The sequence below is a fragment of the Clarias gariepinus genome, chromosome 2 (assembly GCF_024256425.1).
Source record: "Clarias gariepinus isolate MV-2021 ecotype Netherlands chromosome 2, CGAR_prim_01v2, whole genome shotgun sequence".
NCBI lineage: Eukaryota > Metazoa > Chordata > Actinopteri > Siluriformes > Clariidae > Clarias > Clarias gariepinus.
The window spans coordinates 14,820,914-14,848,896 of NC_071101.1; the positions used below are offsets into that span (position 1 = coordinate 14,820,914).

Genomic DNA, 27,983 nt, shown 5'->3' on the forward strand with positions numbered 1-27,983 from the left:
CGCCGTAACAAACAGCTGTAGTGCATCCACTATCTTTGCATCCGGGACTTACCCCGGCGTCTCCGCTACCTCACTATTGGATTTCTCATCAGTAACTATGTTAAAGGTCACTGAAAAGCTGTAGATGAGAAAAGAAGCTCTTGCTGGTTTGTTTTTAGGATCTAGCGCTTGAATAACAGGAAGAATGCATCGAATAAACCCGAGCAAAGCATCAATCGACGAAGCATGACTAAGCGAATTACAAATTTATATTTTGATCAGACATACTGGATGCGTTTCGGGGTGCTGTTCTCCTTTAAAGACATTGCCCAAGTGCTAGGATTCAAACCCAGCCTTCTAATTAGTAGTTAAAGATTCACCACAGCCTTTCAAAATGTATACAGTGTCATAATAGTGGCTAATTAATGCTAATAGCCAAACATGATTAAAAGTGTTTCTTACTGACCAACTGTTCCTCAGACAAGCTGGAAAAACACAAGCGCTTTGAATAATCTTAAAGCCACTGAAGTGTGTATTTAAATCCCGATCAGAGTGAACTTCATTATGTTTTTACACAACTTTGATCCGCTTAATTTTTTTGGGTAATGATTTCCCAAAGACAGTGTGCTGCTAGCCTCCAGGATCACTGTTTTTTTATGCCTTAATTGTTCAGAAAGACTAAGCTAAGCATGTTTAACAGGATTCAGTGCAAAGAAAAAAATCCTAGAAATACTAGTGATTTGTTTTATATATTCATCTCCTTTAAACTGCTTATCCTGTACAGGATCGCAGGCAGCCAAACTCAGGAAACTAAGGGCACGAGGCCGGGTACAGCCTTGACAGGGTGCCAACAGATCTCCGGGCACAAACATGACCGCACCAAATGCTCGCAACCTTTACGAGCAATGCGGAAATACCATTTAACCTAAACTGCATGTCTTTGGACCACGAAATCACGGGGAGAACCACCAATCAGCTCTCTTTAGACCTCCGGCTGCAAGAGGTTACAGCATTATACAGGGTATCAAACTCGCCATCTCCACATGATAGGGTGAGCACTATACCACTGCGCCACTCAGAGGCCCGGCATAAGGGCTTTAATTTGAACTTAGGGCTTTCCAATAAACCACTGAGACACCCACTACTAAAACCTTTTGAGCCATTTCACTAGGTGGCGGTAACCAGCAATAAACCGAAGAAGAAGAAGAAGACGCAATAATTTTGCAAAATAAGAGTATTTTTTAATTACTTTACAGGAATATTTCATGTCCAGCAAAAGCTTTAACAGATTTTCACTGTATTTACTGATTATAAATCATTTTAAAAACAAGAGTTAATTCTGAAAAGTGAGAACAAAACGAATCATCCTCTAAAACATCCATTCGAATCATCCTCTAAAACATCCATTCCGGTGTATTCTGTGGTAATCGCGCAGCTCTGCTATAAACCATTGGAATCCACCACCTTTTGTGCGCGGCACAAAAACTCCAGCTGCATGCATTTTAAGTTTAAGTTACCGATAACGATTCTGGCTTTCAGTCGAGTAACGAACGCAATCCAGAATCATGAACAGGTTATTTCACAGCTGCCATCATTTATTTATCCACTCAGTTAAACCAACATTACCTTTCATTAGAATGCAATTTTAAGCAAGCGTAACTTAAACAATTACTCGAACCTGCATTTTATACCCCACACCACTGCGAGCTCATGGCTGCTATAATTACTTTGCATGTTAATTTTATATTTGGACGTGATGAATGCGGATTTGCTAGGGCACTATTTTTCATAGCGCTCGCGTAAAAAAAATTAAGAATGAAAAATTAAATATCTATTAGATTCCACAGAATTGCTCTGCGCCGGTCGTAAATCACAAGGAAAATAAATGTTCAGCAATCAGAGCATTACAGGTCATTACATACAGTACAGTAGGTGGTTTCCAGACCTTTCCTTCCTCTTGTCGACACCCTCATCTTAACAATCTAACAAAAGCCCAGGAGCCTCAGGGATAATATCAGTCCCGGACGGCTGTCAGTATGTCAGTATGAGCTGCCGTAATTCGCCAGCATCAGATCCTCTGCAACGTCATGCTTGTGGGATAAATCACTACAAAACCTGACAGACAAAAAAAAAGGTCTTCTTTTCTTCTTTGATTGTTTTTTTCTACCTCTTTCTTTGAGGAAAATGTAAACCCCCCCTCGTCACAGCTGCACAGACTTGACGCAGCACTGAAATGAAATGATTTCATCATGATGAGAATTTGCTAGACGGTATTAAAGCTGTATAAAAAAACTGTCTTATAACAATCAATTCAAGATGACATCACACAAGACAAAGCATGCAGCGATGCGAACTGAAGAGAGAATTCATGTGCACTTTGCAGATCAATACTTATTTCACTTGTTATAATCCCTATATTTCCAGCCAGCTCAAGCGGCCGATAAGTCTTACATTATACCACAAAACATAATTACATCTACGCTAAGTGTGATAAATGCTAAGATCTGGAGTGCTACAGTTAGTCAAGACTCGATACGATGAAACTGGAAGACACAAGTCGTAATTAGAATTCTACTGTTATGTCAAAATACATGGTAGCTTCACAACCGGTGTTTCATAGAGATCAGGGACAAAACTCCAGAAGAATACAGAGTTCATCATTTCTGAAAAAACACCTGCCAAGCTTTTTCTTTCTTGACAGATTTTACAGACACCTTCAGGGCAATTTCACACTTGTCTCAAGTCTGGACTCATGATCGATTCCCAGGATGATTTGTTTTCACACAGATTCCCTCTGATCGCCTTTACGGCTTTCGGCATTGCATCTGCTGCGTGTGGAATCAAAATAGAAGACAACGCGAACATCGGTTTATTGTTTTCAGGGTGTGAACTTCATGACAGCATCTTAACCCAGGCCCCCCACGACAATGTACACAGGATAAAGCGGTATACATGATGAAGATAAAGATGCTTTCTACCTTTTTTAAAAAAATATAATTTTAATACCTGATACTGCTGTGCTTGCAAAACTGCGAGCTGCAGGTCGCCCAGGGCATGACAGATAAGAATTGTTTAGTTATATAATCATGATAATACAACACGAAATATTACGCCCAGTATCGTGTGGGTTCTCCTTGTGCGCCCGGGGCAGCTCTGGCACCTCAGGGCATGACTCGACAAGATATCTGAGGGTGTGCTGTGGTGTCTGGCACCAGGATGTTGACAGGAGAACCTTTGGGTGCTCTGGATTGTTGGGTGAGATCTTTGTGAATCAGACTTGTTTGTCCGGTGCATCCAATGGGTGCTCGATCTAAGATTGCGTCGCCAGGCTTGGGCTGTTTAGCTGTAAAAAAAAAAAAAAAAAAAAAAAACACCTTCCTGCCCTTGCGACGTTGCCTCAGTGCCCCTAGTAATACTGCAAAATCACCCTGGTGCCCCTGCTATTTGTCTGACATTCAAGCCAATTACTGCAGTGCCCCTTGTGACATGTAATTCACACCCTGTGTCCTTATTAGAAAAAAAAAAAAACATTATGAAAGGAACAAAACTCTTAAAGGTGTGCTGTTATATAAAAATGATCAAGGATGTAGTGCTGTGGTGCAATGTAGTACAATCTTTGTCCGCCTATACAACAACTTCACAACGTTCTATTTATTTTTAAAAACTCTTTAATTGTACAGTAAGTTCGGTTTAATGCTGTAGAACGTCCAAGACTGGTTAGTCTGGTCATCTCTAAACTCCCGTTTTCTCACGAGCTTCAGTCTGTGCCTCTCTCTTAAAGTTAATGATAGCTTGTCATGTCCTTCCTGTGTCTAAAAATGTCATTTTGGGGAAAAATATATAAATAAAATCGCTGCCACTGGAGACTTCACCCTTTCTTCCGTGAATACCAAATAAACATGTTTTCTTTTCTTTTGTAACTTTCTTTTAAAGGAAAGAGTCCATGTGGAAGCTATTATGAGAGACACAAAGACGTACTTTATTAAATTACTTAAAATCTTATTATAATAAGTAAGAGCATTAATATAACTCTTGCAGCTTAAACTACTGTAAGCTGCAGAATTTCATGATCACCTGGTTTAAAAAAACACAGATTTTAATCTTGACCAAACTGATGCTAAATACTTAAGTGTGGACAAAAAAAAAAAAAAAGCAAAGTATGAAAACGCCCTTAATTACAGAGAGTGCAGACTCGAGGGCTGAGAAGAGCCTCTTTATTTAGAGAAAAGCACTGCAGATGAGATGAATGTGCAGAGGATGCTGGGATGCTGACAACTCTGTGGCGCTCCTGGAGCTTGGCCCAGACCTGTCTCGATGCAGCGCCGCTCCACTGAACACACGGACACTCCGGGAGAAGAGGAACAGATTTCATCGAGCATATGGACGCTTGACAGGATTCAAATAAGGAGACCGTTGGCAGTGCCCTGCTTACCTGTGGAAAACAATTAATCCTCGCCTTTCCCCTTTTTTCTCGCTGACTGAGCTGTACATCAAAGGAGGGGAGACGAGAAAAAAAAAAGGGACGAATCAGGAAGTGTGGCGTTGAAAAGCGGGACAGGACGAGGGCTGGGGTTGTCACTCCTGTCATGTGCACGGGCTGTTTTTATACTGACCTTCACTTCTGGCTGAATGATCAGAGAGAGCACTGTGCTACATGTAAATATACAGTCTGAGGCTTCTTTTAAGAGATTAGAGAGTACCCGGTATAAAAGTTAATCTGTACAAGTCTAATAATCAAGCCAAGAGTGGACTTTTTTGACCTCATTTACTGAACAAACTTGATAAAGAAAAATAAAACAGCTCACCATCCCGCCGGGAATATTAGCGCGTTTTGGGGGAATATAGATTCCTTCTATTCAACAGGGTATATATTTGTGCCACTGATACTACTGAAAAAAAAAAAAAGGTCCTTGAGGGGTGAAAACTAAAAGCGTACTAAGTGTCGTCAGCATCAAAGCGGCCATGACGAACTCCCAAGCAAGCAAGCGATATTGGGTCATAAAAGCTGCGCACCACTATAAACCTGTAGCCATCTGCTGATTTGTGGATCCAATTACCTCTCCTCTGTAATGGCTATGTTCAGTGCCATGATGTTCAGTCAGCTGTTGTCAGCATCTGTCTCGATTTGCGCTAAGCGTTGGCTAACTCTGACCTCTACAAAGTGAGCAAAACAACCACGTCCTACAAAGTTTAAGCTGACTGCTGTTTAAGTTTCGGCTTGGTGTGACCCCCCGTCGGTCCTGATGCTGGGTAATGCTCGTGCTTGTTGCTAATACAGCTCCGCGGCTGCGGGTGCCTGAGCCTGGCTGTAAGCCGGATTCTCCTGTCAACTCCGGCGGACAAGACACTGATGCTGGAGATTAGATTCAAGGCCTGACTGTTTTTCTTGAGCTGCAGGCTAAAGAAAAAAAAAACAATCAGTTCCCTTTAGAAGAAGAAGAAGAAGAAAAAAAAAGGTCTTCTTTGCTGGCACCTTGCACCTATTTGCTGGTCTGAATACACACTTCCTGCTGAGACACAGCACTTTTCCAGGATGAACGCTAAGCTAGACAGATTGCCCGGGCCGCACGAGATACATGGCTGCGTTTCAGCGTGACATTATGGGGTGTGGATGAAGCGCTATTCTCTGAATAATCGGCAAGCGAATAATACACGCTTCATCACACGGTAGCCATCAAGGCAGTGATCGCAGGAGAGGAGTTCAAGTGGAAAGAAATATCAGGCAGAAGTGTTAGAGGCACACTGGCCTGCGTGGAAATGTCATCGTACTGATTTCAATCTCACCAGAAACCCTTGATGACAGAAGGGTCTTTTGACAGCAAACGGGAGAAAGACGCTGTAAGAAGGCTGCGTTCTTTCGCTGCAAAGGTTTCAGACCAGGATATGGCTGGAGTAATTCTTGAAGCTCAAACTGAAAACTTTAAACTACTGCCTCTTTATGATTTTATACTTTATATCCTAGTACGACCATCTGCTCCCACCTCTTATTTAACAAGCCGTGTCTACTGTATGTATGTAAGACAAGAGCATAAAAAAAGTTTAAAGTATTCATTCTAATACATAACATATGGCTAAGATGAGCAGTTTCACAAGACGAATAACTAATTAAAGATGCACTTCAACAAACAATGGAATTTTTAAACAACCTTCAGATCGCAATGTTAACCCAGGCTGACCTCTTCTCGTTTAGGGACGCTGATTTACTGGCCATCATCTCAGCATGTGTTCCTCTAGTAAAAATAGGCACGGCAATAAAGTCGAGGTAGGGCGAGTACTAAATCAGTCTGCTTTTAATGTGCTGTCTTTTCCTAGCACAAAACCACCACGCACGCAGCGGGAAAGGAGAGGAACATCGACACGACAGAGTCTGTAACACTGTTTGCTCTTGCGATTCCACTAAAAGGTTTAACAACCTTGTTTTAACTTTACTTCGAGGCGAATCTGCAAGCCGGCGAACGGCGCACACAGACCTTCCTTTGACGTCGTACACTGAGCTTATTCATTCCTGCCCTTAAATTCCGTCCTTCCCCAGTGTGTGTTTATTCCTGTGGGATGAAATCTGGTGTGGTTGTGTATTTATGCAAATGCAGCAGAGTTAAAAGATCACTTCAGAAAGCCTGATGGAAAATTACTGAGCTGCACAGCTTGATTTTTTTTTTTTTCAGTAGCGTATGAAACGAGGCCTTCGAGTGATAAACGGGATAATGGAGCTCAAGTAAGAAAGACGAAGAAGAATTTCACGGCATTCGCTGTTGGTACAAAAGCAGATCCGCCCGTATTTATAACAACGTTGCTTGACTTTGCAGACAAAAAATATTGTTAAACGAGATTGTGATTCAGTTTGTACTTTTCAGTGCTGGCAGTTTTGCCATCACACTGTTGAACCGCGGTTATTTTTGCCCACACCAACCATACATGATGCTGTACTGATATATAACCTTTATCTGCATAGTGTTAGTATTTCAGCAGGCAGATGAACTCTAGGGATGGGAAACATCTGGAACCTCTCGATATGATATTATCATGATACCTCAGTGCCGATCCGATTTTTATTGTGATTCTATAAGTAATTATAATTATAATTCTAGTAATTATTATTTTTTAATTATGTTACAATTCTAAACAAACTTAGCGAATAGTTTGCTCTACAACACAGAATGCTGTGCTGTGAGACTATTCTAAAGCGCATCACTTGCAGGATTATTGAGAAACTCTAAGAATTTCACAACTTTAAATTCAAACGTATACAATTAAAATGTATTTAAAAATTATAAAATTCTGGCCATACATGAGTTGCCAAACAAACACTGCAAAAAAAAATTACATCTTATCAAGTGAATAATCTTTAATACAGGTAAATTGTATTAATAATCTTTAATACAGGTAAATTTAACTACACTTTTTAAAAAATATAATTAAAACAAACCAAATATAAGATTATTAAGCTTATTTCTAATCATACTTTACTATGATTTACTAAGGTAAGATTTTGTTCTTCTGGAAGATAATTTTGCTAGCAGGAATTTATTTCTCAGTACTTGTAAAAAGTAAAATTCTCTGCAAGTAGAAATGTTTCACTTACAAATTTAATAATATTTCACTAGAAATAAGCTTAATCTGACATTTGTTTTGCTGTAATGTTATTATAAGAAATTATAGATAGGTTTGGCTGGATTAAAAAATATTTCACTTGCTAAGATGCGAAGATTTTTTGCAGTGAAAGAATCGTGGAAATCTAATTTTCCATCATCTCTTATAAACTCATTACTAATAAATTTGAATGTATAATGAATGAGTTTCTTTTTGGAAATTGTTGCTCTATAAAAGATGGTCAGATTTTCCTCAAAAAGCTTTCAGTTGAACCACAAGGACACACACGATGTCCACATGTGCGGGGTCTAAAGCCAATGATACACTTGCCACGTGACTGTGGGTATGTGTGGCTATTATATGAGCAGCATTGTTCACATACTCACCTGCGACCCTTTGTGAATCTGAAGGAGATTCGCTTAGACGGAGTGTCAGCGCTGCGACCTCGGAAAGTACTTCTGAATGTAGAAGGCTGTTAATTGTATCTCTAAGTAGTGAACTTTATTCTCTTCTTTTGCTATTTAAATGCTCAACATTTTATAAAAACATCAGTTAGTGCTTGTATTTAAACTGCAGGACGCATCAAACTTGAGACAAACACTTAATAATTAGCATGCATAATAAACTGTTTAAGGTTGTGCAGATACAGGTCAAGACCTTCAGTTAGTATTCACTGGCGATCATGGACTGGATGTGCCAGATGGGTTGGTTTGAGTGTTTCAGAAACCTATAACTTCCTGGGATTTTCATGTACAACACTCTAGAATAAGAAGAAGGAAAAAACAATTGAAGGATGGCAGTTCTGTGGGTGGAAACATCTTGTTAAGATGAGAATCTGAGAAAGAAAACAGCCAGACAGGTTTGAGCTTACAGGAAAGCTACGATAATGCAAAGAACCGCTTTTTACAAAGCAGAAAAGCCTCTCAAGACGTACATCATGATTTGGGGGAGATGAGCCATCACATCAGGCTCCACTCCTGTCAGCCAAAGAACAGCAATCTGAGCCAACAACGGGCACGGACTCAACGAAACTGGGCAACTGGCCAGCGAGTGTATATAGTCTCGTTGTGTCGCATTGTGCTATCCTGCCGTGCCAGCGTTGCATCTCTGTAATGTGAAAACATCTCAGGACTTGAAATACACAGGACATTTCCCTGGCCTTGGAGGGATCTTATGAACCAGATAAAACAAAGAAGAAGCTCCTAATCAAAAGCCCAATTACAGTCAATTTGCGTTTTTTTTTTTTCAGATTGTATTACACACACACAGTAACGTAGAGCAGCACAAAAAAAAGGGACTAGCGAGCAGAGGCGTTTCTGAATCACAGTAAACTCCACAGGGTGCTATGAATGCGATGCAGCCACAGAACATGCTTAGCAAACCTGAGGCTTCGCTGAGTCGTATAAGAAAAGGAAGCAATTTCGCTCCAGATTTATAACATTATGGAGAAACACAGGGAGACATGCAATCTCTCCCATTATCTCTGAGAAGCCAACTGGACTCTTTCGTATATATGTTCTGAATGATATTGGTGAACGGAGTGCCCCGAGTCCCTTGGGTGATCTATTACAGAATGTGTTGCTCAGTTTCCAATTGTTTTTTCCTAGGCGGATTTGGTGGGGAGCAAGAAAAATATCACAACAGCAAAAAAAAAAAAAAAAAAAACTCAGGTGCACTTTGTCTCTTTTTGACACCTCTGCGCCGCCACGGTGATATTGTATCTCGTCTCGTCTCGACAGTCTCAGAATGCACAGGACCGAAGAGATTCACTTTTGCAAACAAGGCATAAAGAAATAGACTAGAACTTTATCATGTAAGATCCTGAAGTCAAAACCACGACAGTGAAAACACCCAAGACTATTCACTATTTTTTGAACTAATATGACTGACGGGTAATAATGCCTGCATATGTCAAAAATCTGAAAGTTTCTCAAAATGAGGACTTGCACCAAATTTGGATTCATATCTAATAATTCAATATTTACCACATGTCTGCATATATCTGACAAATGAAAGTGCTACTAAGGTTTTGAGCCACCATAACCCATTTAATTACTTCTAAACAGAATGCCCACTCATGTCTACATCTTTTATGTTTTATTCATATTTGGTTTTTTTTCAACACATCTTTAGGCTATTTCAGTGTAATACATGATAAGCAATTATGCATATTAGGTTTAAGTTCAGTTTTCTTCTCCCGGCGTCTCTTGATTCAAAAATTGCCGTAGCTATCAAGACTAATTATCGCACACTGCAAAAGCTTCAATATAAACTTTCCTTTGTCTGTTTTTACACATGACCTTAATCACACAGTTATTCTTTGGACAAATCATTAACAGCAGGCTCAAAAATTATGAAGCAAATCAAGACCCGAATCACCTGAAAATGAGAGGTTTCAGTTCTAATTCAGTTCTGTGCCTAATGAGACCTTTTTGCATCCAGAGACCAATCACTGATCACCATGGTTCCTAATACCAAATACCCCAACACCATTGTTACCAATTGTTCCTATTACCCATTCCCCATCACTATTGTTCCTAATACCCAATCCCCATCACCATTGTTCCCAATACCCAGTCACTCATCGCCATTGTTGCCAATACCCAAACACTCATCACCATTGTTTCCAACCACTGATCACCATTGCTCCCAATACCCAAAAAGCAAGCACCATTGTTCCCAATGCCTGACAATTAATTACCATTGTTTTCCACTTCCTTCTAACAGGTGTTTGTTTCAATGCCCATTCCAAAATGCGCTATATAAATACATGGAACTGAAACTGATCAAAAATCTAACATTCCCAACAGTGAAACACTAAAGAAAAATAATTAATCACCAATGTTTCCCAAATGGTCAACCTCTAATCACTATTGTTTATCTCACCCAGTGCTCTTCTTGATAATGTGTACAAGTAAAAAAGTCTGTTATTCCATCTTAAATCTCTTATTTCTGGTCTATTTCCCAGTTACACACCAACAATGCTTCATTTAGTTGCCATTCTTGAAAATAAAGTTTACATTTACATCTAAACTAAATATTATGCTATATAATATAGTAGGGCTGTAGCTATCGAATATTTTAGTAATCGAGTATTTTACCAAAAATTTTTTATCAATTAATCAAGTTAACTGGGTAAAATGTACTTTTGCTTAATTAAACAGCAATGTAAAATATATAAGAGAAACGAGGATTAATTGGTTTTCTTTTTGAAAAAATCGAATTTTATTTTTTAAATGCATACCACATTTTTATCAAAAATAAACATTGTCATTATTCACAATACAAGAAATAGCTTAAAGTTGACTGAGATGAATTAAGTGCATTACAGTGCCATACATTCTTATTTTAAAGCCTTTTCTTAGATGCAAAAACTAAAAAAAAAGGTATTTCAAATGACTTTAAGTATCAAAAAAATAAGGCACACAATAAAATAAATAATTATATAAAAACACTAAGTTGTGCAACTTAACTTTTAAAACTAAATTTTTAAAAATTTACAGCTCAGGCATACTGTAACATAAGCCTTTACTGACAATTTCTGTCATTTTTTCTTGCAGTTTTCTTCTTGTCTTGGTTCGCTGATATTTTTATCGCTCCTTTCCATTTTGCAGCCTGCAACAGAACGTTCCCTCCAATCAATACACAGATAACTGTTTGCGCCCCCTTCCGCTTTGTGGGTGACATAAGCGCCACTTCTTTGTGTTTACTGCATCTAGAAGCGTGCTGTATCACGCCAAACAAATAATTGCGCAAAAACATAACGCAAGCTTTTAAAATTAATTCAAAGAAGCTTCAAGGCAGAAAATTTTGCCTCCATTATTTGTTGTAATCAAATTACTCAAGAAATCATTTCAGCCCTATAATATAGTGTAGGTTCCTCTTGTGCACAAGACCTCTGGGGGTGTTGTGTGGTGCCAGGCACTGATTGTCTGCTTGATCTGATTTTCAACAATTTGTTATAAATTGGCTTTTCTTTGAGATCGGACCAGAACCACTTGTGTGAGGATTGGGTCCTCATGATCCTGTCACCTGTTTACTGGTATATAAATGAAATTAGTGTTGAGGCGTTAATGTTATGGTGCGTGACAATATGATTGACTATATCGATAAAATGTATTTCTATTCTATTCTATTTCAGAAAATCTTCCTTCTTTACTTTTCTAAAAATTTCCACATGACCATGATGATTCAATGAATTTAAGCCATTTTTTTGTGTGTGTTCTTAGCTAAGTTCTCCTGAAATATTTGGCAACATTATTTATATCAAACCACATCCTGGGGTACAAACGTGCTGTGGTGTAACATCTACTGAAGCCAGCAAGACGCTACAGTGAAATATAGACCAGCCACAAAAAAAATCTAATTTGCTCTAGACTATAGAAAATGGCTATGGCTGGTTTATACTGTAATATGCATTTTTTAAAATACTTGATCTTCATTTTGAATTATCCATTAGACAGTATGACAGCTCAACCCATTCTTTACTGCGCTAGGTTCAACGTAGAGCTGTCAATGTTACTTTTTTAGCACGGCCAGGAATGCGGCTCCCTCTCCCTGGCTGCTTACTTTAGCCTAAAGATAATAAGGCCTGGCCAGCTGGAAGGAGTTTGACGGCTTCCTGTCTCCCTCCTCACTTCCACTTTCTATCTGAAAGGCCCCTGTCATGGATACTTGAACCCAACAGGCATTGCTCACAAGGGGTAGAGGCCAGCGGTCTTATTTCAGTTAAATCGTTCCTGATAAAATAACTGTCTCCTCAGAAGGTTTTTTATCGCATAAGCAAACGCTTCTGATTTCCACAAAAGTACTCGGATAGACAAAAGCCTGAGGCTGGAAGAAACGTACAGCTAGACCTTTATATTGTTAATATTCCTTAAAAAAAAAAAAAACTCAATCAAATAGACAGAAAGCTTCAGTCGGAAGCTACGGCAAGACAGCTCGCAGATGCACCCAAAAGCAATAAAAAAACCACCGTTGCAATTGTGTTACAGCTGACTCCCCTGTGTCCGACTCAACAGATGGAACGGGACCGCTGCGACGTTTCTCTCTGACAGACGATGGAACCGAATAAGTAAACAAAAGGTTTGAGAATCCAGCCTCGCATCCCTTTCCAATTGAGACTTGATGTATGTGAAAAAAAAACTTCTGTAAGACAAGTATTTTTATTTATGTATTATTTTTGAAAGACAGTCCTGGTGATTATTCCAGACCAAACAATACTGAAACGACCAAATACGCCCCCCCCCAAAAAAAAAAGTCATGACATGAAAACAAAAACATTGGCATTATTTATTAAGCTGGTTGTGAGCTTACGCAAGAAATTTGATATTCATGAAATTTAGGGGAAAAAAACAAACATTTTTATCCTACTTGTGCTCCTGACTGTGTGTATGAGTATGTACAGTATGAAAGAAGGTTAAAGGGTCAGTCTACATGCCATCCAGCACATCGGGCGACAGATACACCCCCCCCTGGAGATCTATCTGTTGTTTCTGTGGCAGTTACTTTCTGTACAGGGCTGGTTTGCCAGCTCGACACCCGATTGTATCTGAGCACTTGGGGTAAAGGACCTTGCACAAGTATCAGCCTGGCGGTGTCAGGACTCGAACCGGGGAGTTCCTGGTCAGCATTCTACCACCTTATCCACTGAGCTACCCCTGCCCCAGGCAGCCAGGTTTGAGACCTCGGGTTCAGGCCTCTGGTTTCATCCCACACTCCAAAGATTAAGTTAACTGGTGTTTCCAAATTCCCTATAGTGTGTGTAATTTTGTGTCCTGAAATGGATTGGGACCCTGTCTAGGGTGTATATGGAGTCCCCTGGGATAGGCTAAGTATGATATAAAGAATGAATGAGAGTGTGACTAATTGATGTTGTTTTTGAGTAGATCAACTTATTTTCATTAATGTTATTTATAGCAATTAGTAGATATTGTTATCCAGAAATACTTACAAAAGGAATTTGTAATTGTTTTATATTATCAGCATCGGCTTAAGAATATACAAAATACAAAACTGAAAAAAAAAAAAAGAGTTGACATCAAATTTATGAATGACTTAAGGAGCTACTATACTACATGTATACGAGTGAGCCAAACTATGTTCATGACAGCTCTCGGTCACTCGACTATCATGTAGATTAGACATGACATCACATGTCTTAATCTTATGGAAATTGGCTAAAATCTTACTTCGCTCACACATCATTCGCAATGTACTTTCGACTCCACTATAAAGACTTCTTAGGACTGTTACCCTTTACTTAACTCTTATTTCTTTTTGGACAAAACTTGCTATGTTATTTGTTTAATTTTCAATCACAGACCACATAAAAGAGTTCTTCATTGATGTCCTGTTAACAATGTCCTAAATGCCCAGCTTCTCTTGAACAACTTTCTTCTTATCATTTAAGTCCTTAGCAGCTTGTAACAGTTTTTAGCGCAACTATGGGATCGAGAAGGTTCATACAGTAGTTGAATGGTGGCAAGCTGTGGGAATTCGGGGCATTTTTGCACTCTATGACCCATTACGAAGAGACACGAACCACTTAAAAAACCCAGAAGATTTATCATATTTATTTTAATCTCCTTGCTGCCTGCAAGCTTTACTTTTTATGGTGTTTTGTGGGTGTCACTACATGCAAACGAGCTGTATCAGAAATGTGCTTTGCATGTTACGGTTGATCACCCTACACAAGTGCGTAAAAGTGTTTCTGAATTACACAAACATTTACATAAGAACTTTACTACAAGATTATTAAATGAAAAACCAGGCTCCAAATGGAAGTCATCCCCCTTCTGTGCGACACTGGATAGTTAAATAATCATTGCAACTCTTCCACTGTATACCGCAACGCCAAACAATACCGAGTATGCTGTGGGAAGGTTTGGGATGAGCAGATTGTGAATGATCCCTGGGATGAGCACAGGACGTTTTTTAGGATTGCAGCAGCAATTGTTTAGCTACAAAATCGTAGTATCCGGGATAGATTATCCATTAAAAAAAAATTAATCTGTACAATATCCATGCGGGACAATCGCCATGAACAACAGAAGGTTAAAACCATTTGTGACGGATGCCATGCCACAAATCCGACTCTAGTTTGCGATATTTGCACGAACATCTGTGTGGATACTAGGATTAGTAAAAAAAAAATATTGACAGCCGAAATGCTGCAGCTGCACAGAGAACCAAATCTACAACTGATTGCTGCCAGAAGCTAATCTAACACACCCAAGAACAACAACTTAGTTTCGATATTCTTTATGCTCTACTCGTCCAACAATCGGAGAAATAAACACAAAAGTAAATATTACATTTCGTAAGTTTGTTCAAGCGCAACACTTTTTAATTGGTTCGCAGGTTTCGCCTCGAGGCAATGGAGTGTGCGAGTGCTTACTAATCCTCATAAATATCCTGATAAATGTTTGAGTCTTGATAGGAACTATTGTTTCTAGCCATATTAATGAGCTAAACAGATTTCCAGAATTAGTAGGGGAAAAAAAGTGATTAAAACACGCCGGTGCAGCACTAATACTATTATACAGCCCTAATGCTAGCACAACACGTAGCCTCCTTAATGAAGGCGCTAGTTCTTACTCTTTGGTAAGGTCTTGACGGGTGATAAAGAAACACCGCAGGTTGTAGACCAAATGCTTTCTGCCTTTTAACTGCTATGTTAACTCAGTAATTCATCACCAGAGACGTTATCAAGAAGGGATAAAGACTTGCATAAAAGTGGTCCCTGTCAAGGATTCAAGCACTAGCTTATTTGGTACTAATGCATGTCATTAGCTTAGGATATTTTTTATTCAAATATATCCTGCTTTTTAGCCTACCTAATTAGCTCTCCAGGCAAGCACAACCTGGAACTGGGTTCCTCACTGGAGTTTTGATTTTCCCAGCTGTCTGGGAAAAGAGTATTATTATTTTCTTTAGTATTTGCTCACCCTTGATCAAGTTAATTCCTCGTAATGACATGCAGACATGACTGCGTTCTTACAACAAGCTTTTCTAAGAAAATGGCACAAGTTCAAACTTAGTCCTGACCTTGAATTTGATGCTTGGATGAAAAGCTTATATTTATTTATTTATTTATTTATTTTAACAGACCGTCTTCCTGCTCTTGAAGGACACTGGAGGCGTGCTTTGCTAAAAATGAAGTGCATCCTCTCCTACAAGAAATTTTGAGAAAAGTAGCACTCATGTTCTTTACACAGAAGTCTGGATTATCAGCGTGAAATTTAAGGTTCTTGTACAAACTTCTGAGATAGAAGCAGTGGTAAATGACACTTTAATCATTTCTACTGAGATTAATATCAAATCAGAACATGGAGTTTATTTTCACATTCAATCACACACTGGACAATAGACTGTATAAGAATCATTCTAGCACATATCTAGGACACAATTAAGCACACATCTTGATCTCATGCACTTGTCTTTAACTTCACATTTTTGTAATATCATTATTATTTTGTTTCAGTTTTGCTCCAAACATACAGTAAGTCACTGCACGACTGCCAAGTCAGATTCCTCGTAAGTGATTTCGTACTCAGCCAATAAAAGGCAATCTGATTTTCATTCTGATCATACTGGACTCATTTTGCACTAAATTCCCGGGAATTGTCTGCTGATCCAACTTTATTAACCAAAATGAGACCCAGATTTCTTCCAAACGATTTTCCCGAATTGGAGGAGTTTTTTTTCTTTTTTCTTCTCATTTTATAAGTCCGGCGAATTTCTCCGGATGAGATTTTCAGATCTGTCATTATAGAAGACAATAACTCGGAGAAGTGCAGCTTCAAATCGCACGAATCTTTCTTCCATCTGCAGATATTACCCTCCACCCCTCCGCTCTTCATCCTGAAACCCATTTCTGACTTTTAGACGTGAATCATTTCTGTCCTCTTGGTGAAAATGCGTTTTTATTACGTTTCTTTTCTTTTCATTTCATTCTCCAACACTGCTGGGAAAGTGCCAAGACGGTCCGTAATGTGTCGTTTAAAAAGCCTAGCTCTGACCCATCGCCGACGAGCCCCATCCTTTTTTTTTCTTCTAATCTTTTTCATTCGATCCTCATTTTATTCAAGAAGAAACCTGAACAAGACCTGATTTCTTTGGCAAAGTCTAAGTTAAGAGATGAGATTTCTTTTGCTTTCTCAATTACTTGATGGAGTTCCCTCACGCACACCCTTGCTCACAGATCTCCCATAAGTCTTTGCAAATTCAATGCCAGGTTACGAGGTTGTAACATTTAATCCCCCCCGGCCGTTCTGAACGAGCTCCTGCTGCAAGTGTCATTTATATTAGGCTGATAAAATGCCATGCTGGATCGCGGACACCAGTGTGTCAGCTGAGTGAGCTAATTGGCCTAATAGCAGTTGCTACAGAGCACGCGTATCCATTGCGTTTGCCTTTGCTCTCACCGGCGGCTACAACAAACGATCCTGTCGGCATTTTGCTCCTGGCTTTCATCACAGAGGCTGGGACGGAGGAGCACACGAGCGTTGTATATGGCCCTGTCCCTCCTGACTCGTAGTTGTACTGCAGGGGATTAGGTTGAAGAAAAAAAAAAAAAAAAACTCAAAGGACTTTGACAAATGTCTTACAAACTGTCTGTTCCGCGGTGTTATTTGGAACAACAACGCTCTGCGGGCTACACAAAGATTTACAACAGAGCTCCATCTGTTAAATGTACTGCAACAGAAAAGCATGGCTCTGTTTATGAGTGCAGAGCCCGCAACAGATTGGTCAGTTTTTGTTAAGTGTAAAGATGCGACAAAGTGTATTAACTTTGCAGCACTCCATGCTGAAAGAAAACACACGCACCTTCCTGTTACAACAACAGCAATATTAATAATAATAATAATAATGACAAAATATATTAATTGTACAATAATAAAAAATCTGATTTTATACTTGATTTTAGTAGCTGGTTAGATTTTTGAAATAAGTACGTAATTATTTAAATGCATTTTTAGCCAAAGTAAATATTCACAGTATTTTCGACCTGTATTTATCCTTATCCTCCGTTTCCTCATTGCACCTTCGCTCCAATACTCCACAGAACCGTTCACATCATTCATGTTTAATGAGCGTTGCGAGTAAAGTGTTCAAAGCCACATCGGTGGTGCTCATTTCCTACTCCTTCACTATAATCACACTTGCAGGTTAAAGACACATATATAGAGTGCTGAGCTTTGTGGGGAAACACTTTTGCCACAGGGAACACTCCCTTTCTTACATTTCGTAGAGTGCTGATTAACAGAGTTCGCAATTATCAGCTGTCTTTCAGCTAAGCCTAGACATGAAGAGGCATAAAAACAAAGTACTTACATAGAAAAAAAAAAGAGATTAGGATTAAAAAAGTTAAAAAGGCATATCAGAAGTATGGTATGGTAATGGATAAGTGAAATTAATTAGATTTGAGGGTTTCTAAGGCAGAATAAAAAAATGAGATTAGGAAAATTCGGCTATGTGTCATACTACAGTAGGGCGATATGATTAAACAACATCTGGAGGCAGATGTTGAATAGATGACACAAGTCAGAGTTCATACTACTACTACTTCTCTAAAGAAAGAAAATAATATATATATATATATATATATATATATATATATATATATATATATGATCAGATTTGCTTGCTCTTCATCTTGTACTGCCACTTTAATATCAAATCCTTCTGACTGACCATAAATAAGGTCTGGATCTCATCTTCATGCTCATGAAATGTGTCAGGTTTGTGTTGTGAGAGTTGCTGGAAGTGCAGCAGCGGATCAGATCCTCGAATCAAATCCCTCGTGGAGGATGCACAAGGCGTGGAGGCTCATTTACAGCTCGAGTACGAACACACACAACACACACACACACAGAGACCGGCTCGATCGCTCCGTTATCTCCGACATTATGCGTCATTAGGAGCCGCGCGGAGCCCCTGCGCTCAGCGCTCCGTTAGTCTCCATTCATCCGCTGCGGCCACCTCCCTGCGTGTGTGTGTGTGTGTGTGTGTGTGTGCGCGCATCGGATCAGCGGATTTATATATATTAAAAAAAAAAAAAAAAAAAGGAAGAAAACAAACCAACAAAAAGTTGTGTCCATACCTGTGTACTGCACCAGGAACATGGTCCGAATGGAGGGAAGCGAAGCGCTAAAGCGGTAAAGTCCCGGCACTTTGATCTCCTGCTTCAATCGCTCTGGAGCTGCTGCTCGCAGTCTGTCCGCTCCACACACACACACACACACTCTCTCTCTCTCTCTCTCTCGTATACACACACTGGAGGCTATAGACGCTCCGGAGAGGAGGATCTTCCCGCGCAAGCGCGCACACGACGTGCACACAGGGAGCGCGCATGCAGCCGTAATACACCTCAGTCTCCGCCTAAAACACTCGAAATAAACACACATGCGCCATATCAATGCGTTCATTCATTCATTCATTCGTTCTGCTTTACCCTGCTAAACACTGTTTGTACGAACCTGCCCTGACAGTGTACTGTATACTCTTCACAAATCCTTTATTTCAGCTACTGTATAACAGCTTCCACGCCTTCTGAAAAGGCTTTTTGAATGTTTCTGTGGGAAATTTTTGTGTCCATTCAGCGAGAAGCTCGCAATCCAGCTCGCAAACCTCGTTCTTCCAGAAGGTTCCAGTTCAGTTCCTCGATGCCAAACTCATTCGATCAAACCACGTCTCTCTACAGTCATGTTGGAGTGGAAAAGCCCTCCGGACCTGCCCGACCCATCCTGGTGCCCCGCTTGTCACAACGAGATGCCCCGTGTGGCTCTCTGGGATGCATCTGGTGTCTGGTATCTCACTGGTTTCACTCTACCATGAAGACGGTTCTGGCCTCGACTGATGTTGACAGCTGTTTCTCGGAGGACTTGTGACTTCAGCTGCTTGATAGTTCAGGACTGGAATTTCCTACGAGTCTACCTGAACCTCCAATAACTCCCTGGACTCCATATTAACATCAATTGTTATAGCTGAACTGCCTGCCACCTAACACACAGTATGAATGCTAATCAATTCCTGCTCTCTGTTTCACCCAAATGAGGATGGGTTCCCTGTTAAGTCTGGTTCCTCTCAAGGTTTCTTCCTCTTACCATCTCAGGGAGTTTTTCCTTGCCACTGTCGCCCTCGGCTTGCTCATAAGGGACCATTTTGATATATACACATTCACATTCCATACAAACCTAAATAATTTGTTTGATTGTGGAAGGCTCATTTGCGACAATGACAATTGTTAAAAGCGCTATACAAATAAAATTGAATTGAATAGAGCCTTCCCTAAACTGCTGCACCTTAGTCACTGTAGTCTCCGCCTAAAACATTCGAAATAAATACACAATCCATACCATACGCGATATCAGTGCATTCATTCATTCATTCATTCTGCTTTATCCTGGAGCTTACAGTATTCTCAGGAAGTTCAGGAGGTCCAAACACTATTTGACACTGTATAGACTTCACAATGTGGGAAACTAGTCCCTCTTTTTTCTGCTATAACAGCTTCCAAGTCCTCTTTAAAAGTCTGGCCACACGATTTTGGAGTGTTCTGTGGGAATTCGTGTCCATTCATTCTGTATCACAAGATCTGTTCCCGTTCTTCCAGAAGGTTCCATTCAAGTTCCTGCACACCGAACTCATCCGATCAAACCATGTCTTTATAGACCTCACTACAGTCATGTTGAAGTAGAAAAGGAACCTCCCCTAAACTGCTGCCACAAACCTGAAAGCATAGCTTTGTCCAAGATGTCTTGGTATGCTGAAGCATTAAAATTGCACTTCACTGGGGATAGCAGGTCTGATTGAAACACCTCAATTCAATAATGAACAAAATACATTTATCCATATAGTGTATCTTGGAAGGGGTGCTGAGAACTCACTCCCATAGGCTATATGCTGGAAAGGATATCTTTGGAATGTGAAGAAGGAAATCTAAAAAGCAGAGCTGAACCCCCAAGCCTAGAGGTGCGAGACAACCACTGAGCCTAGGAATACTCATGATATTGTAAATGAAGATGATTCTGTAGCCAAATACATAAAAACACTCAATCAGCCCATCATCATTATCATCATCATCACATTCAGTGCCTTGGACTATGATCTGGTGCTTGTTTTTCTAACAAACAGCCAGGAATGCAACAAAAATTTCCCTAAGATGACATGATCAAGAAAACAAACCTTTCCTCTTCTACAAGGCGATTGATTTTTAAATCATTAACATGCTGTAACTGTATAACAAAGCCAAAATAGTATTAAAGTGTGTTGGAGGTTTCACATATTTACAATTGGAGCAGGTACAAGTCTGCAGTGTTTACATGAGATGATCATATCACACTTTCCTATCTTCTGTTTTGCTCTGGATATCATCTCATCTCAGTCAGCCTCTCTAATCCTTCAGAAATTATAGGTACCAGACGGTTCTTTTTTCCCCTTCTCTTTCCCAGATAGAACTTGATGTACTCCAAAAGCTATGAGAAAAGTACAGTTCTACCAGTGTGTGCTATGATGCTCAACAGAATGAACGCACCACAGGAACAACCTCTAACTGCTGAACCATTCTCGGTACAGCAGTGGGATAAAGAAGAAGTCACCCAACCACAAATACAGGCTACAACTGTGCTTTAATTAAAAACTTGACCAAGGATGATTAATAAACCTTCTTGTACATCTACTTTTAGGATTAATTACATCAATGGTATGTAAAGCAGGCCTGTACGATGCCGGTCTCACTTGTACAATTATCTGTCACTGCTGCGCGTTCATTAAAAAAGCGTAGTAAACTGTTAATTGTAAAAAATTTTTTTCCCGCTTATATACTATAGGCTAAAAAAAGCACATTAAAAGATGTACGCTTCCACAGTAATGATGAATAGCACAGTTTAGTACCCTTTATAAAAGCACCCACAAAGTGCAATACTTGATCGTATGTACTTCATTTTACATAAAGTTCAGTTTAGTAGGCTTTCCCCGACTGTGTTAATTGGCCCTTGCACTATATGTTCCTATAAAGACTGGTCCCAGTGCACACACAAAGAGAAAGAGGAAGTAGTGGTTAAGCTAAGGGCCAGCAGAGGGAGCAGAGCGAGCAGGATGTACTACAGTATATGCAGTGCCACCACCAAAGCACAGTCAGAAATAAGGGCTCATTGCCATATAAACTATACATGGCTTCCTGCTAAAGCCTCGCAGCCTTCTAGCCTTCTCAATTATTCATAAGTGTGAGCCAAACAGGAAAGCAGAAGCTTTGTACAGGAAACTGCTGCACCCACTTTACTGGAATGGCTGGGGAAAAAAAAATCTATCATAGGATTGTGCGTTATAATTTAACAAGAAGACTCGATGTAATTTGAAGTAAAACTCTACATAAAATGTAATACGGATCACTATAAATAACGTGCTATAAATAACTTCAATCAGATTTATTATTCATCGTTTAATGAAGAAACTCTGTTCGGCTTGTTATGCTTCATTATCTGAGCAGCCTGATCCTGTTACACAACTGCTCTGCCACTTTGGACATACTTCCCTATTACATAAAGCACACAGCTTTTATATACAGTATGTATACACTCAGTGGCCAGATTTCAAGGTACGCCTACCCTGCATCTGTACTGGTGTTTATCAGGCTGATCCACCATATAAGAAATCTTGTGTCTATACAATTACTAACTGTTGCTCATCTGCTTGTGTGGAGGATTTAGTCATTCGTCAGTGGTTTAAAAACGAGAACCATGAGACTGAGCAGATGTTGTTTGGATATGTGATCGTTCTAAGCACAGCAGGGACTGACTTTGTTGTGAGATGGCCGTTATTTGTGGTGGTGTTGGTGGTGGTGGTCATGATGGGGGAAGTATTAAACACCTCATCATCACTGCTGGGATTAGAAACAGTCCGCCAACGGAAATGCTCCAGAGAACTGCAGCGACCACATGACCACTAATGAGAAACACGGGATGATTAAGACACACGGAAAATGATGAGTAATCGTCTCTGACTGTGCACCACATTGACTGACAGACGGTCTATATTTATCATCTTATACTTTGGTTGTTTAAGGTCAAAGCTAACACATGCTTTCTTTCAAACACATGAAGCTAGCTATCACAAATGTTCTTGTTCTTGCAAGAACAATACTGTCATGTACATTTGCAAAACTCATCAAGCACCATGAAGCTCCCAGGAAGACCTTCACAGGAAAACAAGACCAAAACTTACCTCGGCTGCAGAGGAAGTTATTTTAGAGTTACCAGCCTCAGAATTCACCAATTAATAAACAGCATCTCAGATTAGAGCCGTTATGAAGGCTTTACAGAGGATAAGTAGCAGACACATTTCAATATCAACTGTTCAGAGGAAATTATTGCATATTTTGGACACCTTAGGGATTGTTTTATATTGTAGAAAGAAATACAAATTAGAAAAGGCAATGGAATTAGAAGTGTTTTCAAACATTTGACTGGTAGTGTACCGGAGCTCACAGATGGCAGTACGTTATTAAATGTGCAGCTGGTGGAGTTTCTGCCTAAAAGTACTAAGTTTAGTGGTGGAACCAGTGCAAATTTATCATTTAACGCTAGCAATGTGATCAATTTCCTAAACTACAGCAGTGATTGTGAGTGCAAATTAAAACATTCAGGGACCACATTTGCATTAGTCCCATTCCACCAGATTCCTATTTATTAGCATAACGCCTTAGAATCTCGATATGAGCAAATATTTTCCTAAGATGCTTAGGTTTGTTCCACATTAGGCATTCAGCACACATTCACACCTCTGATCCTGACATCATTTAAAGAGAGATTGTGAAAAATGTTTAATTCACACTTTTTTTCAGTGCAACTCAGCATTTAGTAGGAATTATGTTATGCATGTGTGGCTAAGGTTTAGTTTCACTTTGACTTTTTTGAAATGCCCTTAGATATCTGAACTTGTCACGGCTATTAAAAACAAACAGGGCTTACTTTGTATTTGTAATTCAAAGACACATTCTTTGATGTTTGTTCTCCTGGAGCAGTAAATTCCTGTGAATTATTTTACCTAGGCATGAAGATATGTTGTGATGTGCACTGAGGATCAGGCTGCTCAATAAGATTAAGATAGAATTTAGAATATACATAGATCTAATCCTTGCACATAAGCAGTATGGTACAGGAAACTTTTTATATGCTTTATGATGGTGATCGTATGATGGTATTATCATCTACCTGAGTGTAAGCTGTGAAACATACAGCAGGTGGACTGTTGACTCGATTTTATTTAATGTTTGGGCATTGTGATTTGTTGATTTTTTTAACGCTAAAGTTTATTGTCAACTTTGTCTCCAGCAGCTATATTTCTAAGTAGTTTTAGTTTTGAAGTAGGAGTTTTGAAGTATTAAAAACCATTAAAACTATCTAATAAGCACTGAAATGCTGTGTGTTGTTGATTGTTTAAATATAATGTCAAAATACAGTAATTCTTGTTTCTGCTAATCTGCAAACCACGCTCCAATCCAATAGGTGGCGGTATTACACAGACTTCTCGTGAATTCAAAAGAAGAAGTGCTAATCTAGCAGAACATGTGAAGCTGTGGTATATTCCAGACCAACATTTGTGATTCTATTTTCTAAAAATGTGAAAAAAGGTTGACTCGACTCCAAATTGAAAAAACTAATCAACAAATAATCAGTTAAATTGCATAATCAATCAAATGGCACGGATGTAGTGTACAATGGTCTTGCTCAGGAATGACATTCAGACGTGCTTGCAATTTAGACTTTTTCAAAAGCAATCACAGAGCAATGTGTGACCTAAAACCTTCCTCACACCACCACCACTATCATTGATACCAAGCAGAAGGAATCAGTAGTTTCATGTTTCCTTTTAACAGTTTGGATCACTCAGTGGATAACAGTCATCAGAATCTGTTTACACTCCCCGCTGTCAAAAAGTCTAAACTCCTAGTGCTAACTACAAGGCACGTCTAAATCAAACCGGGACTTTAGATTGTGAGAGTAAAAACTACCTTGATATCTTTATATAATTCCCTGCTACATTAATTAACTTACACTTGGTGCTCGGACACCATCAAGGTAGAGAGTTTTCTTAGAACGCCAGAACTGTGATCAGATGGCTTGCTCCACATCTGAAACACTGACCTCCCAGGAACTCCTGATGTGAAAATGGAGTATCAAGTTGGAGCGAGGTCAGGACTGTACGGTGGATGTGGAGATAACTCCCAGCCAAGTTCCTGTAAAAGTCCACTTAAAGTCTACTGTAAATGTTAATGGTTTTACATCTTCATTTATGGAAAGTTTTATAACAAGTCCCACTTTGACTTGAACGCCCCTTGTGTCATACCATTTCAAGGTTCAAAATGCATTCTAGTACTCAACTGGACACTACCTAGGGCTGCTGAAGCCTACTGTATCCTAAAGTCATTCTACACGTGTATGACAACTGAGTTACATTTAATACTGCACATGACAACGTGTACCTACACTGGCACTTAAAATAATAATGAAAGGTTATACATATGATATCATAACATAGCATTCAAACTACAGTATCAGTGAACATCCTCGCTGTAGAGTATCAGTTTGGTAAATGTCGCATTGAAAATCAATAAAGCATCGATTCTCACTCAAGGGCAGTATTTCAAGGTTAAAAAGGGAAATGTCACTGTAATCCACACAAATTCAAATTGTTGAGAGTAAGAATACTCTTGAAGTAAAGTTTTTTTACTTTTTGTTAAGTGGCTGAAGTCGATATTTGTTGTTTAATTGTTAGCTGTTTCGTGTGATTTTTTTTCTTCAAGCAAGAGTGTTTTTTCTTTCTTTCTTTTTGAACAGCAGCTTTTTAACATACATACCGTCAAAAAGGATAAAACTATTAGAGTTCACATGCACAATCATAAAAATTTCGCTTTGGCTTGAAACGCAAAGAAGGTCAGCAAGGATTGAACATTTTACATAGAATTCAATAGAAAGCGATGCAAATTAGCTCGGTTTTAAAAAATCGTTGCCGTTGTTTTTTAACCTCCTGGATAAATGATCACACGTTTAGGGGATACATGAGGACAAACAAACAGTTTGCTGCAATTGAAAATGTTTTTTTAACACACAGTGTCCAACTCTCAGCGACGGCAAATAACCCTAATCGCCAATGTTAAACCAATCATCGTGTCATGTTACTTAATATAAATGTTAAATAAGTTAGCTAGGACTTTTTAAGATCATTGTGCGTGTGTGTGTGTGTGTGTATCTCACATGCAGAACTTCATGCTTAATTGGCAAGAATTACAGATAAAGGTTCAGTTCTCGCATATTGATCTCTGCTTAGACGTTAAAGTTAAGGAACCATCTCTCACGTGGCTCTTCCGGCACAATAACGTATTATCAATTTAGCGTTACCTGAAGGTGGAGGGACTACTGAGCATTATCGGTTTGACATTAAATCAGGGATCAGATGTTATCAAAGAAACCTGCAGCATGCTGTAGCTCCTAACCTCGTTAGCATGCATGGAGATGGTCAAGAGTTTGTGTCCTCTGTGTCTCTGTGCTCTAGAAATCCCTGTCAACAGCTCTCGTTTTCACAGATTTTTATTTTCAGGCACCAGGATAACCTGCACCGATATGTGGAATTTTAAAAACACAGTAATCCTTATAGTCACACATCCACTCCGAGTAAACATCTCACAGCAGTAAATACCTAGGAGTGAGTTGCGCAACACGCTGTATCCCCTGGAGTCTATCACTAAACAACGGCAGCATGACACTGCCAGTAGTCTAGCCAATTTAACGCATCATATTTTAATTCCCTCTTCCCTTAGACTACACCCTGAAGGATAAATGAAGGCTGTTTCTATCAATTTTGTCTTAAAATTGGAACTGAAACTGTGCACGAATGGCCCGACTGGCTGTACTAAAACCCTCCTGTTACTGATTAACCCAATCAAGAATTGATGCATCAAACCCCCTGGGACACTCTTTTCTTTCTCTCTCTCTCTCTCTCTCTCTCTCTCTCTCTTTTTCTCTGCCTTTTTCTTACTCATGCAACCTGTTAAGTGCTGCTTCTGCTTAATCATACGCTTGCTGAAAACGTTTCCAGGAAAATATATGCATCTGAAATATTGTTTTTCATGTCTGAGAGCCCCTAATGTTCACATTTTAGACATGCATTGGACAATCAAACATTTATTTCCAGTGTGAGTGTATCAGCACTTAACTATTAAATTTTCTCCTTTCATTTAAAAAAAAAAAAAAAAAAGCTTTAATAAATAATTTCGCCTTGGGCTTACACTTGGTTGGTGAGCTGATCTGAAGGGTTTGTTTACTTCAGCTAAATCAGCTGGGGATGAGACCACAGGCACAGGCAAAGAAAGCAATTTTAAGTAGCACTTACATGCTAGGGAGACTTAAAGAGAGCTTTTGGTCTATGTACATGTGTGTGTGTGTTTTTTTATGTTCTCCCTGTTCTTTGTAGGTGTTCTTCTCAGTCCAAACACATGCATTGAAGGCTGGTTAGTGTTTCCAAATAAATGAACAGTGTGTGTGTGTGTGTGTGTGTGTGCGTGTGCTTGTGCCCTGCGATGGGTTGGCACCCCTTTCAAAATGCGGGTCCCCACACACATTGCTCGTGGTGGTGTGTATTATGGGTGCACTTTCTAGGACAAAGCATTGTGTGTTTTAATGAGTATACTGTGTACTGAGGCAGGATTTAAACATGACAAAGAAAAGGCGCACTTTATTGTACAAAGGGCTAAGAAATTTTTTAGGATCTTTTTCGGGTAAACATAACGGGTGTTCTAATCAAAGCGGGACATAAAATTTCTCATGAATGAAGGCGTAAAACCCCTTAATATTTATAGAAGATTTCAAGCACGGTATGGCGGTGTGGCGGTATGGCACCGGTATGGCGGTGAGCCTCTTAGCCGCAGTAAAACTTTGAATTTTGCAAAGGTTTTAAAGAAGCCATAAATGCATGAATGACGATCACGTCCGTGGTGGTTTGGAGCCGACTGCGGTCATTTCCAGGAACATTCAGCAAGTGGAAAGCCTGATCCTTGATAAATTGTCGCCAACCTGCGGAAGAGACCCATTTATCTGGGAAATGTCTCCAACATTAACCAGCACCAGTTGCACATTACAGAAACATAACAGGAGTTATTGTCGCATCCCCCCCGTACAGTCCTGACCTCGCTCCAAGCCATTTCCACATGTTTGGGCCATTAAAGGAGTTCCTGGGAGGCTGGTGTTTTAGAATTGAATAAGGCCATTCGATCATGGATCCGGCATACTGAGAAAAAACTTTTTTGTTTCCAAGCACTAGTGAAACACTGGGATAAGTGCATTACTGTAGCAGGGGATTATATGGAAAAATAAACCTAGTTCCCTATCCACATCTAATAAGTCCTGGGTTGA

At 39.5% G+C, this 27,983-nt stretch overlaps 1 protein-coding gene across 4 annotated transcripts in view; it reads right to left on the bottom strand.

Annotated features, from left to right (window-relative positions):
• The window catches only part of enox2 (ecto-NOX disulfide-thiol exchanger 2), a 290,449-nt gene that overhangs the window by 177,166 nt on the left and 85,300 nt on the right, over window positions 1-27,983 (bottom strand). Inside the window, exon 1 of one of the 4 annotated variants that reach the window (XM_053476485.1) lies at window positions 18,677-18,816. The exons of the other annotated variants lie outside the window; for them this stretch is intronic. Coding sequence (XP_053332460.1) covers window positions 18,677-18,698 — 22 coding nt within the window. The 5' untranslated portion in view covers window positions 18,699-18,816. Of the gene's footprint in view, window positions 1-18,676; window positions 18,817-27,983 lie in introns of those variants that run through there. 4 annotated transcript variants of the gene reach the window in all.